Genomic DNA, 15,909 nt, shown 5'->3' with positions numbered 1-15,909 from the left:
TAGCAGTTTCAAAGCATGCAAATAGATAAAAAGGTACCACTTCGGTGTCTGTGTGGTTCGGCATATAGTCATGCTGGCCACAGGATGATAGAAATGTCTACGGGCAACGCTGGCTCCCTCGGCTAAGAAATGGAGATGAGCACCAACCCCTAAAGTAAACATGACTGCACAGGGGAAACCTTTACCTTTTCCATTCAGATACTTTAAATATAGGACTGTTAAATCAGAGTTTATTGTACATATTTAGTGAGTTTGTCCTAGAAGAGAATAGGTTTATGTCTTTATAGATCATACATGAAATACAGAGGTGGTATTCAGAGGTTCTGACCAGTTCAGGAGAACCGTTAGTGGAAATTTTGAATAGTTCAGAGAACTGGTAAATACCACCTCTGACTGGCTCCGCCCCATCTATTCTCTGCCTCCTGAGTCCCAGCTGATCGGGAGGAAATGGGGATTTTGCAATATCCTTCCTCTGGAGTGGGGAGGAAATGGAGATTTTACAGTATCCTTCCCCTGCCATATCCACCAAGCCACGCCCACCAAGCCACACCTACAGAACTGGTAGTAAAAATTTTTGAATCCCACCACTCATGACACATTGTGCATGCAACCTGCATTCTTTTGAAAAATATCTGTTTAAAATTATGAAAAAACATGACTCCACCCAACTAAGACCTACACATGTCACATAGATATACACAGTTTTCTTCCATTATTTATTCTTATTTTTTTTTTTTTAAATTTGATTTATATGCCGCCCTTCTCCGGAGACTCAGGGCGGCTTACAGTGCGTTAAGCAATAGCCTTCATACTTTTGTATATTTATACAGAGTCAGCTTTTTGCCCCCACAAACTGGGTCCTTATTTCATTCCCCTCAGCAGCCTATTATATAGGCTGTTCATGGATAGGACCATGAAGAAGCATTGTGTCCTATCCCTTGCTCAGTGCAGAAATATCAATGAAAGCAACCCCAACAGCAGCATTTCTGTTTCCATTAGGAGTAGAAAACTCAGTGATTAATTTCTTGTCAAGGCCAATGGGAAAAGAGGCCAGGATTCCCTGTCATCCTGGAGCTATATTTTTTCACGTTCAAGGATTTATGCTCTCTGGCAATATTAAAAGAGCTTTGAGAAAGAAAAAAAGAATAATTGGTAAACAATGTGATAGTAACTGGAAGTTTACTAGAAAGAAAAGAAATGAGGGAAAACTATTAAGATGCTGACTTGCAAAAATAATCATTCCCCAAATATGAAACGTTACAATCTTAGAAAAATATACAGTTGTTCATTTTCCAACTGGAAATAAGCTACATATTTTTTCATATTGCAACTTTTTATGTGATAGTAGATGAATATTGAAATACTGCATGTTAACACAGTTTTTTTCCTCATTATGTTGACTTTTTGTAATGCTATATAATAAAATACCTTCTTTTCCTTTTTCAGTTTATTTTATTTTGTAGCTAGGTAGGTAATATATCAAATATCAGATATTTTTGGGATTTATTGGATCAACTTAATTACAGTGGTGATGAGTGCAAAATCTGAAGAGCAAAGTTACGCATTGATCATCCTGGAGATGGAATGGGACAACTTGCCACAGCCAACTCGCCATGGTCATCTCTCCACGGCCAACTCACCACGAGACAACTTGCTGCGGGACAATTCCACACAGGATAACTCAACTGTGCTGAATTGTGTAACTAGATCAAAATGAAAACAAGGTGGATGAAACAGTGGTGGATAACATTTATTGCACTGAGTTTCCTGTGTGAAATTGTCCCGCAGTGAGTTTGTCCCATTGCCAGTTGGAGACAATGAGTTGTCCTATGGCAATTTGGCTGTGGCAAAATGGCTGTGGTGATATGGCTGTAGTGAGTTGGCGTCAGTGAGATGGCCATGGTGAGTGAATTTTCCTAGATCGACCTGGAGAAGGTCTAGCTACATGGCTATCTACTCTTGAGTTGAAAACACATAATCAGTCAACTGTGCTTTTCCTTTTTCCTTTTTTGCTTGTTAGTTGTTTAAAAATGGTAAAAACTAAGGATATTTAATAATTTGTTTTATAAATGCAGAAGACTTGAAGAAGTGGGTCACAAAGGCATGGAGCTAAAAACTTTATACAGAAACATTGGTGGGTCAGCTTATCTTAATGTGCTTATAAGTCTTCGCTGCTCTCACTGTCTCTTCAGTAAGTAACTAATAGCAAAGTAAAGATCATTCATGCAGGAATACAGTGCCTTTGAGCAAGTATAATTATAATGTAGAATGTGGAATTATAATTAACAATTGGAACACATGTTTGGAGTGCCTTGATGAAAATGAAATATTAGGCTCAAAGTGGAAAAGGTGCTCAATTAAGCCCAATTTTGCTGAAAATGTTATTACAGACTGTGTACTAAGGCCATTAAAATCACCAATCTTAAATATACCTAATTTATTGTTGGGTTCTGGCCATAACTGCTGATAAAGTTCTACAGAGGAATTATTGAGCCTGTCATCTGCACATCTATAACTATGTGGTGTGGTTCTGCAACCCAACAAGACAGACACAGACTTCAGAGGATAATTAGAACTGCAGAAAAAACAATGGCTACCAACCTGCCTTCCATTGAGGACCTGTATACTGCACGAGTCAAAAAGAGGGCTGTGAAAATATTTACAGACCACTCTCATCCTGGACATAAACAGCCCTCTATGGAAAAAGAGGTGCCAGATGTTCAGATTGACTTTAGAAAAGGCCAAGGAACTTGAGGTATTAATGCTGACGCACACTGGATAATTGAGAAAGCCAAAGAATATCCAAAAGAAGTCAGATTGTGCTTCATCAATTGCAGAAAGACCTTTGATTGTGCCAATCATGTCAAGCTGTGGAAAGTGCTCAGTCAAATTGGAATCCCATAACATCTCATTGACCACATGAGAAACTTAGATACAGATCAGGAAGCCACATTACAAACAGAACATGGTGAAATACTCTGGCTCCAGTTTGATATATTCACCAATATACTGAATACAGGGAAGCCAAATTGGAAGAAGGTGAGCATGGTTTTAACGTCGTTGTTGTTAGTTGCGAAGTCATGTCCAACCATCACGACCCCATGGACAACGTTCGTCCAGGCCTTCCTGTCCTCTACCATCCTCTGGAGTCCATTTAAGCTCACCTCGAAACCTGACACCTACTGCTTCAGTGACTCCATGCAGCCACCTCATTCTCTGTCGCCCCCTTCTTCTTTTGCCCTCAATCTTTCCCAGCGTTAGGCTCTTCTCCAGTGAGTCCTTCCTTCTCATTAGATGGCCAAAGTATTTGAGTTTCATCTTCAGGCTCTGGCCTTCTAAAGAGCAGCCAGGGTTGATCTCCTCTAGGACTGACCGATTTGACTTTAGCTGTGCTGATAACACTATCCTGATAACCGAAAATGCAAAGGATCTGCAAGTCCTATTTATAAAAGTCAGGAGCAGAATGGAAAAAACGAGAATGAAATTAAAAGGAAGTAGATCAAATTAATAACAACATGTACAACACAGGAAGTCCTTGACTTATGACCACAACTGAGCCCAACACTTTGTTGCTAAGCGAGATGTTTGTGAACAGAATTTTGCCCCATTTTTGACCTTTCTTGTCACCATTAAGTGAATAACTGCAGTTGTTAAGTTAGTAACACGGTTGTTAAGTGAATCCGGCTCCCTCATTGACTTTGCTTATCAGAAGGTTGCAAAAGACCAACCATCATAAATATGAGTCAATTGCCAAGTGTTTAAATTTTGATCACATGACCATGGGGATGTCATAACAGTCGTAAGTGTGAAAAATGGTCATAAGTCACTTTTTTCAGTGTTGTAACTTTGGTCACTAAACAAATTCTCATAAGTTGAGGACTACCTGTAACCAATCTTAGAATTGAAAATGAAAATACTGAAATGGCGGATAGCTTCTGATTTTTATGATCAACCATCAACAGTTAAGGAACAAGCAGTCAAGAAATATACCACAGATTAGCACTTGGTGCAGCAGCCATGGTGGAGGTCTTTGAAAAGGTACTGAAATGCTGTGATGATGTATCATAGAGCGAATGATCCTAAAAAGATCCCTAAGATAAATGATTGCTCAATGTCCTGCTTGTTCAGATGGTGGTGGCTTCATTGTCAGACCACTCTGAGAAATAATTCAGACATTGTTATTCCTCCTTCTATTCTGAACATTTCCCGAGAAGAGTAAATATTTTAAAAACAGGACAGTATCTTTATTGAGATCTGGATTGAAACTGAGATCACATTGAATTGGTCTTTCTTTGCAAGATGACATTGTTCATCCTCTCCAAAGGATCCTGATTTAGGCTTTCTCAATTTTGCTTTCTCTTAGGTAGTTGTTAGGTAGTTGCTACCTGAGAACCATTTCTTAAAATTTGCATCTTTTATGTTTTCCTTCTCTGAATTTCTGTCACATGAATGCATGTGTATAGCACCTGTAAATTATTGTATCTTTTATCTTCAATTTCTTCTATGATTTTTTTAATCATAAAAATGATTTTATGATTTTATTTATCTGTATAAATAATTGGCTGCTGAGCCTAAATCAAGACTATTTATCACTTTTTGGTTATTGATGCCTTCTTATCGTTGCCAAGTCATAATTTTTCCTTTTCAAGCTTCTAAATATAGTACGCATTTTTGCTCCATTGCTATCTATTTATGAATATATTCCAGGGACAGAATACTCTAATTTAGTGATCCATACCCTCACAATTGGGCAATTACCGCACTGACACTGCATGCTACATCTTCTACCTTTAAATATGGTCCAAGAGTTGCATTTGAATGCTGCTGTCTGATTATTGTTTGGCCAAATATGTTCTCAAATTTCAGATATGTCAAAAAGGTTGAGAATGCTAGTCTATTTGTTTGATGTATTTTTGGCACTTTTAAATTTATCCTTTTATTCCCTTTTCCCCTTTATGATAATTTGTATTTTAATGTTTCTTTTTGAAATTTAATAAATATATACTTTTTTTTTTAAAAAAAGAAAGTTTCACTACCAAAAAGATAGCAATAGCACTTAGACTTATATACCGCTTCATAGTGCTTTTACAGCCCTCTCTAAGCAGTTTACAGAGTCAGCCTATTGCCCCCAACAATCTGGGTTCTTATTTTACCCACTTCCGAAGGATGGAAGGCTGAGTCAACCTTGAGCCAGTGAGATTTGAACTGCTGAACTGCTGCTAGCAGTCAACTGAAGTTGCCTGCAGTACTGCACTCTAACCACTGCGCCACTTTGGCTCTTATCCAAGATTCCATGGAGTCACTGGGAGTTGGGTGGTATATAAATTTAATAATAAAAGTATTAATAAAGCAGTAAATGTATTAAATACTTGAAAGATTGTCTTCCCCAAGAGACCGCAGCTGTGATATAAGGATATCTGCAAGAGGGATCTAAAGGCTTTGGGAATGGACATTAACAACTGGGAAACCTTGACCTCTGATCGTTCAGCTTGGAGGCTAAAGATGCAGCATGGCCTTCTCCAATTCGAAGAGACTGGTTCGGCAGGCTGAGGCAAAGAGGCAGTCCTGAACCAGCGAAATCTGGGGGCTGGGCAGGGGACAGAATGTATCTGCCCTCAGTGTGAAAGAGATTGCCACTCTCAAATTGGCCTTTTTAGTCACACTAGATGCTGTTTAAGGACTTCTTTCCAGAGCACGATACCATAGTCTCTTGAGATTGAAGGATGCCAATGTCTTCCCTAAAATTCTTTACTATGATAAATTGGGGATGACTTGGTTATGGGCACATGACATCTGGTTATGGGCACCTGAAAAATAAAACTATTGATGTTGGTACTATTCTGTGATTTTAGCCTGTAGAATGTTGACTCAAAGAAAGCTATTTTGGGAAATGCTGTCCTGTTTATTAAATTCTCTTCCAGGAGAAGCATGGCTGGCTTTTAGGTGTAAAAATAATTTACAATAGTCTTACTAGTAGACGTGCAGAGCCATAATTGCTTCAAAATCAAACTGGCTTCAAATTAACTCCATTCATTAACTATTTCTTTCTTTCTTTCTTTCTTTCTTTCTTTCTTTCTTTCTTTCTTTCTTTCTTTCTTTCTTTCTTTCTTTCTTTCTTTCTTTCTTTCTTTCTTTGACAAATTTATATAACCGCTCAACTCATACATAGGTGACTGCAGGCGGCTTACTTTGGTAATAATATACCTAATGTTGCATTTTTAAATTTTTTATCAACCACTGAGCCTTTTTTTCCTTACAATTTATGGCAATTTTCCTCTGTGCATTATGTTGTTCTCTTCCAGAAAAAAGAACACTGTACAAATAAATAATATCCCATCTTAATCCTTTTTCCATAAGCACTTTGCTACTTTCTCTGCTGAGTGTGCAAAAAACACACTTGGTCACAATAATACAACTAAAAGAATGAAACACTGAGATGAGATCATGTACCTAAAATCTAAAAAAACTTGGTAGGGAGTAACAGCGGGATAATTTTGGCTGAAACTTAGCAAGTTTGACATTGTTTAATATAGAATGGGGGACCACCTAGGTCTATTGACTAGAGCGAGATGTAAAATTATCATCATCACCACTATCCTGGATAAAAATTAAATCTCTTCCATCACTCTGCCAAGAAAAATACATGGATTTTTCCAAGAGCTGAGCGCATTCAAGGCCATCCTTTATCTTCAGTCATAATAGAGTTGGTAGATGCTTAATTTCCAGAGAGAAATTCTCTACTTGTTCAGTAGAGAAGCCTCCCAACCAAAACCTTTTTCTTTCTGATTTCTTTCTGATTAAATGAAGTTCCATAGGATGTCGCAAAATCAAGATAACCATTACTGATGATCAGAGGAATTGCAACCAACTCTGGGAAGAGGCATGTTTTTGGTTTAAAAAACAAGATTTCTAGAATGATTGGCCATTTGAATCTATCTGTTTCTGCTGAGATATTTAAATGCTGGTCATTCATTCTTGGTTATTTTTATCTCAGAGATTAATTTTATTTTCAATAATCTATTGCCTGTGATCCTTTCAACCCTATCCCAGAAAAAGAAAGATTGAAGATATTTTGATCCCAACTGCTGCACTTTAAGTTGTTTAGAACATGGTTGCTATATAATAAACCATCTCTCTATTAATTCTGATAATGCACATCACATGAACAACATCTCAGGGATACTTTAAAAATGGCCTCCTATTGGCATAAGGCTTTAGTCAATGGGCATTTCCTCGTGGAACTATTTCTACTCTCCACTCCCTTGTAAGCATTTCAAGGTAAACTTTGCAATCTACTTCATTCTTCCTGACAAGGAATTCTGGATTGAGGACCAGACAGATGACCTTGGAGAAGGAATTTACAGTTAGCAAAACAGAATTTAAGCCCAGGAAAAGAAGCAAATGTTGCAAAGAATTGTAAACTTGATTCTGTGGGTTCCCTGGTGTTCTCTGAGCTTGGTTGTTTTCTTGCAGATGTTTCATTACCAAACTAGGTAACATCATCAGAAACTTGATTCTCTGATATAAGAGAGGCTTTTAGGATTCCAAGATTCTGTTACTATAGCCTATATAAAGAGACGGAGTTTCAGCATGTCTTGTGGAGTCTTTTTCCTGACCTGTCCTAATTTGAAGGGCTAAACGTTGAGAATCATTCAGTGTGTCCTTCAGTCATCCAATAGAAGACTACAAAATTATCAGTGGGCTTCAGATATTTGAATTCCCATTCCTTACAGACAGGAGCAAAATAAATAACTGGCTCCCCCTTGTGCTTTCAGCATATATTGTTTGTCTTTGGCCAAGCCACAAAATATCTGAGTAGTTGATAAGGGGAAAGTTGTCTGGTGTCAAGGTAATATTTTTCTTGCATATAAATTTCTGTTAAAAGCTGTTCAGATGGCATGACATCGCAGATTTGCAATCCCAAGTAGGAACTTTCCCAACATTTTAACTATGGTTCCAGAATGTGTGTGTGTACAGAAAGTGTGTGTAAAGCCTTGTACTCAGAGGTTGGATTGATACAATAGTTGGATCTGTGCATAAGTAGAGGTGGTCAGGGCAGTACATTTTTACAGGTATTATAAAACTGACTAGAAGGATTAAGAAGAGATTTGCCAATAAAGTTCCCTATGAAATCCACCAGGAAGTAAGCTCAGGTAGTAGGGAGAAGGGAGAGACAATAGTTTTCAACTCAACTCAACTCAAATCAATCAAATCAAATCTTTATTGTCAGTACACAACATATGTCAGCATTCTAGAACAACCCAACTCCAATGAAAAACTCTGAGACAGGCATCATCTCAAAATTTCCATTTATTAGAGTAGGTATACTGGCACATCTGAGAAAACCTGAATCTGAGAGCTCTGGGTTTTTTCTCAGTAAATCAAAATCCCAAATCCAGCCCCCTGCACCTATCAGTCCATCACATGGCCCAATCACCATCCATCCCAACTTGAACCATCACTGCAACCATTCTTCCCCCAGATGCAGGAACACCCTGACCTTGACCACAAGGAAGAATGCTATTATGTCTAATTACAAACACTCTACTAAATCCCCCCCTTCTATTTTCCCAAGCGCAAGAAGGTGGCAGCATGGAAGCTTCCGTTGTTAATATGGCTTCCAAAGCTGACAATGAGATTGGTTGAGTTCCCTCAGTGCACACCCCCCAACACAATACAACTGGAAAATCAGCCTCCTCCCAGTGAAGATCCTACATGGAGTTAAGCCACACCTGAGCCAAAAGAAAATGGCTTCAGCTTCCCTTGGAAGACACTGATTTGGGAACATATAGGCCAGGGGTGGGTTCTAAAATTTTTTACTATCGGTTCTGTGGGCGTGGCTTATTTTGTGGGCATGGCTTGGTGGTGGGGTAATGTGACTGGGTGGGCATGGCCAACTTTTTTTTTTTTTTTTACTTTTAAAAGCATTTTTTCTACAACCTTAAGAGATTGCAGGAAAAAAATGCTTTTAAAAGCCTCTGACGATCAGGCAGCTCAGCTGAGATCGCTAGAGGCTTTTAAAGGCATTTTTCCCCCTACAACCTCTTCGGCTAATGAGGTTGTAGAAAAAATGCTTTTAAAAGCCTCTGATGATCCCAGATGAGCCGCACGATCATCAGAGGCTTTTTTTTTTTACTTTTAAAAGCATTTTTTTGGCCGAAGAGGTTGTAGAAAAAATGCTTTTAAAAATAATAATAAAAAGCCTCTGATGAGGTAGGTAAGCGAGCGGCGACCGGGCCGGGGACTGGTTCAGGGGCATGGCCATCCAATGCTATTACCGGTTCTCCGAACTACTACAAATTTTTACTACCGGTTCTTGCGAACCGATGCGAACCGGGAGCAACCCACCACTGATATAAGCATAGCACCAATACTGGCTTGGGTCAAATAACAGTAGTAGAAAGGCCCTAAATATACTTGTAGGAATAATGCAACCCAGGAACAAACCATTGAGGTTCAAGTCCTAATATTTCCTAATAGGGGTTGAAAAGAACTAATAAGCATGAACTAATAAGCCCACCTTTTCATCTTTCAGCAAACTGGTCGTGATTACTATCTCTCTTGTGGTAGCCATTTTGTAAATTGGCAGATTTCTGAGCAATTATTTTCTGAAAGCATTCAAGACCTGCTTTCAGAATTTTAAGTTTGCCTATCAGTCCCCGCCCATCCCCAATGGTCTTCTCAGCACATCCTATCTGGGTTAGGTAGAGCAACTTAGTATAATGGTTTCCTGAAAGCTTTGAACTGTATCGCTGGCAGAAATATTTCAAAATCTTTGACAGAGTTTTCCCCAGCAATACTTCTTGAGATTCCTTTTTAGGTGGAATTGCATCTCTTGCATGAAAGAATCAGACACTCTTGTTGAATATGGAGGCTTGTTTCTGGATCTGACATTTTCCTGAGTCTCAGCTTCTCCTGTTGTGGCTTTTCAACTGTAACACTCTCTCTAAGCACATTTATTTGACTTTTATTGAAAATAATCTGATCTGCCAAGTGGAAAAAATCAGAGACCTTTTCATGCTCAAACTACTAAAGGGCTTTTGTTGAGTTGGCTTTTGTTGAATTTCATTCTGTCCATTGTTTATACAAGACATTTTTTAACTTTTGTAAGGCTCCATGAACTTCTGTTTGGGAAAGGTAAGGTTACAAAAGTTAATAAATATATGCATTCTATTTACAGCATTGAAAGAAGCTGTGCCTATGTACAGTTTAGTGAATAGGAGGTAGTGATTTAAGGTGACATCAAGCTTGAATTGAATGAGTAGCCTCCAGGGTTAAAAAATGTTTTCCTAATTGCACAGCTGTGAAGTTGCTCAGTAAGTCATTTAACATAAAACAAATTGAAAATGGCACTGTTAATTGAAACAAGAGAATTTGTATCAAGACGAGGCATCCTTCTTTTATGTAATACGTGCAATTTTGAAAGGACATCTCTAAAGGCTTGTACCAATAGGCAATAAATGGCATCAGTGCTTAGGGTTGTAACAATTAAGATAATTATTACTGCAATTGATGGAATTGATGCTATTTTCTCCCACAAATACTGCAATGAACTGCTGTAGTTGCCAAACCATCTGCCTCTTTCAGAGAAGGCCCACCTTCATTTTGTTCCCCCTTCCCCACCTTCTTCTATTTGCAGCTCTGTTATATGCAACCATTTTTGGGAATGTGACAACTATCTTTCAGCAAATGTATGCTAATACAAACCGATATCATGAAATGCTGAACAGTGTCCGGGACTTCCTGAAGCTCTATCAAGTGCCCAAAGGCTTGAGTGAACGTGTGATGGACTACATTGTTTCTACCTGGTCAATGTCCAGGGGCATTGATACTGAAAAGGTGAGGTCCCTTGAGAAATCTAGCATTACTTAGCTTTTCACTGCTCTTTAATTTCATTGTATGAGGTACAATGACAATAAACTAAACTAAGCTAAGCTAAGCTAAGGGCTAAGCTAAACTAAACTAAGCTAAATTAAGCTAAATTAAATTAAACTAAGCTAAGCTAAGCTAAGGTAAACTAAGCTAAGCTTAGCTAAGCTAAACTAAACCCTATATTTTACTGCCACCCTGACTTCTTCTCTTGTAGAAAATCAATAAGTATTGGTTTATTTATTTATCAACCAAATTTATTTGTTGATAAATATAGATCTTCAAATTCTCAAGCCAACTTCTCAAGCTCTGCCAATTTTTCATATATACAAAAATTGAAAAATGTTACAAAATGAATAAGGAGTGTGTTTTGTACTCTGCAGTTAGTGCTAGTGGTTATGTTACATACTTATCTGAGCAAATCTGTTCAAATTTCATATATCCCTTGATATATGAATCTCTAAACCCTGAGATTTTATTTTACCTCTTGTCCTTAAGAATGTAAACTAAAGCTAATAAAGAGAAAGATTAAGTCTGATCTTTTTGTGGTTATGGATTAATTTTTGAAATATAATAGTTAACAGGTTCAAAATATCAGTTGGAAGACTGTGATGATCAGTTATATAGCAACAAACTTATTGGTCAAATGAAACAGATTAAGAGTTTTACTATAATGTTGCTATTTTATTATACTTATTTGTATTTATAACAAGTAAATATTTTATTAATTTATTCTATTTTCATAGTTAATTACTGTAATCTGAAAATAAGTTTGACTTAAATCACTGTTTTCTTTCTGGCCTTGTAAAACTATAATATTCTGAAGTTACTTTAATTTATTGTTGAGCAAAATGTGGAAAAACCTAGATCAAACAGGCATTGTTTCTTTAACTTGCCTCTAAATCCTTTGACAATCCTTTGTTTAACATTTACAGTGATAAACAGAAGAGAATAAGCTTCTAGTTCTAGCTAAAACTAATTGACTGTAGAAAGAAAGAATAAATTCATTGGCAAATACACTAAGGATTAATTAATATAAAGATAAATCTCACACAGGGTTTTAACACATTCTTTAAGGCTTGTGCACGCTTATTTTTGGTCCTGTTGTCCTAGGTTTTACAGATCTGTCCTAAGGACATGAGAGCAGATATCTGTGTACATCTGAATCGAAAAGTTTTTAAAGAGCACCCAGCATTCAGACTGGCTAGTGATGGGTGCCTGCGAGCTCTTGCAATGGAATTTCAGACTGTGCATTGTGCTCCGGGAGATCTCATTTACCATGCGGGTGAGAGCGTGGACAATCTGTGCTTTGTGGTTTCAGGATCCTTGGAGGTGATCCAAGATGATGAAGTTGTTGCAATTTTGGGTAAGTTCTATTATATTCTATCTGTAAGCATATCTGTGTATAAAATACAAACTGTAATTCTGTTGATAGAAGGTTCACAATATGTTAGCAACGTGTACATAGCAATAATTAGTATTGGAACTGCAATATGTCTTCTTGTTGGATTTGGCCAGAACATCCTTCCACGCTCTTTCAAACAGCAACATTTGTTTAATGAATGATAAAGGAATCGTAGAAAGCTAAGCTTATGGACAGATTTATCTTTTTTATGGGGGTACTCTATTTATGAAATATCCTCTATAGAAAAACGTATGGCTTCTATGCTACCTTCTCTTTTGGCCTTCTAGTTTTCTCAGCTCTTTTAAAAACTGTAGTAATGTTTTTGGACTTTTATTGTTTTGGTGCTAATTTTATTACAGGTAGTCCTCAAGTTATGACCAAAATTGAGCCCAAAATATATGTTGCTAAGTGAAAAATTTGTTAAGTGAGTTTTGCCCCATTTTATGACTTTTCTTGCCACATTTGTTAAGTGAATCACTGCAGTTGTTAAATTAGTGACCCGGTTGTTAAGTGAATCTGCTTGCAGAAGATGACAAAAGAGGGTCACATGACCCCGGGACTCTGCAACCGTCATAAATGTGAGTCAGTTGTCAAGCATCTGAATGTAAATCATGTGACCATGGGGAAACTGCAACGGTCATAAGTCATTTTTTTTAATGGTTACTAAGTGAACTGTTGTAAGTCAAGAACTACCGGTATTGAGCTTTTTATTTATTGTTATTATTCCCATTGCTAAAAAAAAAAAATTCATTGTGATATCTTCTGGCATGGTTTTGGTCTTCTTTTAGTCTAGTGCACACGTCTGTCCATTGATTGAAGCTACTAAGAAAAGCTGGCAAGACATGACACACCTCTCCAACCCATCAGTTGCTCAGCTCCACTTACATAGTTCTCAAAAGTCAATAGTTGGACCTGTACAGCCACCACAAAACTTACGATCTCCATTAAACAATTACCTGACCAAATCCTGACATACAACCCATGCACGTGGACAACATACCCATGCACAGAGCTTCAGTCAGGCTATTTGCATTTTGATGCAGTCATAGTGCAAATAGAATATTTGAAGCTCAGGGTTGAATCGTGGACTCCTTGGTGCTCTCTGAGTTTGGTTGTCTTCTTGCAGATGTTTCATTATTTAATTAGGTAATGAAACATCTGCAAGAAAACAACCAAGCTCAGAGAGCACCAAGGACTCCACACTCATAATGCTAATAGGAAGGGAGTAATGTCTAAATTGAAAACATTTGCCACATTTCCACATGCTTCCAAACATAAGCAAGCAACATTATTTGGTACAATTGTTTGCACTCCAGCATAGGTAATTCAGGGATGCCTTGTCTGGTGTACAGTTTTCTGGAGCCAATAATCCCTGGCTGTTAATTTTATTATGCTAAAGATTCCTTTGAGCTACTGGTTTGTTTGCCTTTTTGGGTTGGAATGGGACAACTTGCCACGACCAACTTGCGGCCAACTCACTGCTGCAAATTCGCCATGGGACAATTTGCTGTGGCCAATTTGCCATGGGAAAACTAGTTGCAGGATAATTCAACAATTTTATTTAATTATTTAAAATAATTTTAAAAATATTTTAATTTTTGTCATTCACATTTCATTTTGTCTCTCCTTTTGCATCCTTTCTTTAATGATTTTATTTCACCATTTCTTCTATATTATGTAATTTTTGTCCTGCGGCAAGTTATCCCACAGAGATAACTGTGGGCTGTGGCGATTGGGTTTTTTGTTGGGCTTGCAATTGGGGTTGTTCCTCTTTTGGTTTTTGATATCACAGAAAGTTTTGTGGCTTCTTTTGGTCCACCTTGATGATAGAGGAGAGTTATGAGACTTTTGGGGGTGGGAGGGTTTGGTAGCTTAACTTCTGTTTCCCCTGTAAACCATGAATTGAAAGCATATTTTCCCTCAGCCTTTGGATAAACTTGATTTATAGTAAGTTTATTATACAAGGGAACAAAATGTATTCAGTTAGCCAAGAAGAATAACCTAACCAAATGAAATATTGTTCTAGGAGGCACAGCTTCCTACTTTCAATATAAAATTGGCTGCAGTAGCATTTTACATGTGAAGTGAACTGTCCTTTGCGTTTTAAAGATATATATTTACACAGATAATACAGCTAGAGTAATTAAAATGCAGTTCTTTTCCCTGTTGCAAGGAGGATGTGTAGATGTAACTCCTAACAAGTTTTATTAAGTTAAAATAAAACTAAAGGAAGGATTGGGCTTTTATGAACACTGTGCACAGTCACACTTCCTCCTAACTTTGGCTCAAAGGTGCCAGGCTAATAATTTCTGATGAACACCTACTCATATGCAACCTTTGTATCATAGCTGGTGCTGAGGCCAGGGTTTTTTCCTAAACCATTTTCTCCTGAAAGAACCCTTCTAATATGTTGCTCCTTTGTGGTGACTGAGCTGATGACACAGTAGGAGTGGAATCTCCTAGCTTCTGTTAGCTGCTTTCAGTTGGTGTACGCATACTCCTTCCTTCTGGACATCTGCACTGGGTGGTGGCTTGACACTAGCAAGGAGCCTGAAGTAGGATGATAGGTCATCTATCAAAAAGTCACCTCTGCCCTCTTCCAAGCTCCAACACCATGTTAGATCCATTCTTGGAACCAGATGATGGTTGGAAGCTCAGCATGTGGGGAGATAAGATCAGAAGCAGCAAGTGACCTTTCACTAGTCTTCAGCATTCATGAGCTGATGTGATGAATGAGCTCTGCCCCATGTTAGAGAATGCTGAGGCAGACCAACAGGCAGATTTTCCTGAACCACATATTGAGATCCCATATTAATATATGGGAGATGGAGTATGGATGAGCTTTGGGAAACCACAGTTGTGCTTCAGGGGCGGGTTTCAAAAACCACCCATGAAGCAAAACCCGTTTGCTACCGGTTTGTTCATGGGCACATGCTCACGCATGTCTGCGATGCTTCTGCGCATGCGCAGAAGCATCCGGGTGGATGGGCGAAGCCTCCTGCCGCCGCTGCTACCGGTTCGCCCGATCTGGGGCGAACTGGTAGCAATCCACCACTGCTGTGCTTACAGTCTTACTTCAGCTTTCCTTTGCTTTACAGACTGTGAAGGTCATATATGTGAGAATTGGTCACAAAGTTAATTTTCCATTACCACCATAACTGCAAATAACTGCTAAACAAGGCAATCATTAAATGAGGACTACCTCTAATATTTTGCTACCTGCCTTCACATAGAATCATACATCTAAATTTGCTAAAAGTTGAGTTTTTGGGTCTCTCCACTCTCAAGCTGCTGTGATTTTAAATGCTTGCTGAAATTTTGTAATATATTTTGGTAGGTTACTGACTCTGCTATGAGTTAATAGCCTTCAATGCTATTGAAGTAGTTATTAAGTTGCTTGTGCTACAAGCTGCTCAGTCATGTAGACTTTTGCCTGGAAATAAAACTGAGTGCTAAACAGATGTCAAGATGTACCAAGGGCTACTGGGAAGAAAAAACATGACAATTTTCTCTTAGACAAGAGCCAGCAGTAATTTGGGTCTGTTTTAGCACTAATTAAAGCACACAGTTCCCTGTAACAGAAGGCCCCCCCAAAAGAAAACCCAAACCCACCCAAGAGCTGAATTTATAGGTAG

At 38.1% G+C, this 15,909-nt stretch overlaps 1 protein-coding gene across 1 annotated transcript in view; it reads left to right on the top strand.

Moving 5' to 3' along the window:
• Positions 1-15,909, top strand: part of KCNH1 (potassium voltage-gated channel subfamily H member 1) — a 212,660-nt gene that overhangs the window by 97,305 nt on the left and 99,446 nt on the right. The window contains exons 8-9 of the mRNA XM_070948671.1: positions 10,640-10,839; positions 11,983-12,235. Of these exons, the coding sequence (XP_070804772.1) occupies positions 10,640-10,839; positions 11,983-12,235 (453 nt within the window). The remainder of the gene's footprint in view (positions 1-10,639; positions 10,840-11,982; positions 12,236-15,909) is intronic.

This window comes from Pituophis catenifer, unplaced genomic scaffold, assembly GCF_029215685.1.
Source record: "Pituophis catenifer annectens isolate HBS135680 unplaced genomic scaffold, rPitCat1.0.hap2 SCAF_1, whole genome shotgun sequence".
NCBI classification, from domain to species: Eukaryota; Metazoa; Chordata; class Lepidosauria; order Squamata; family Colubridae; genus Pituophis; species Pituophis catenifer.
The sequence above is the reverse complement of the archived record's forward strand: the minus strand, read 5'-3'. Positions and strand labels throughout refer to the sequence as shown.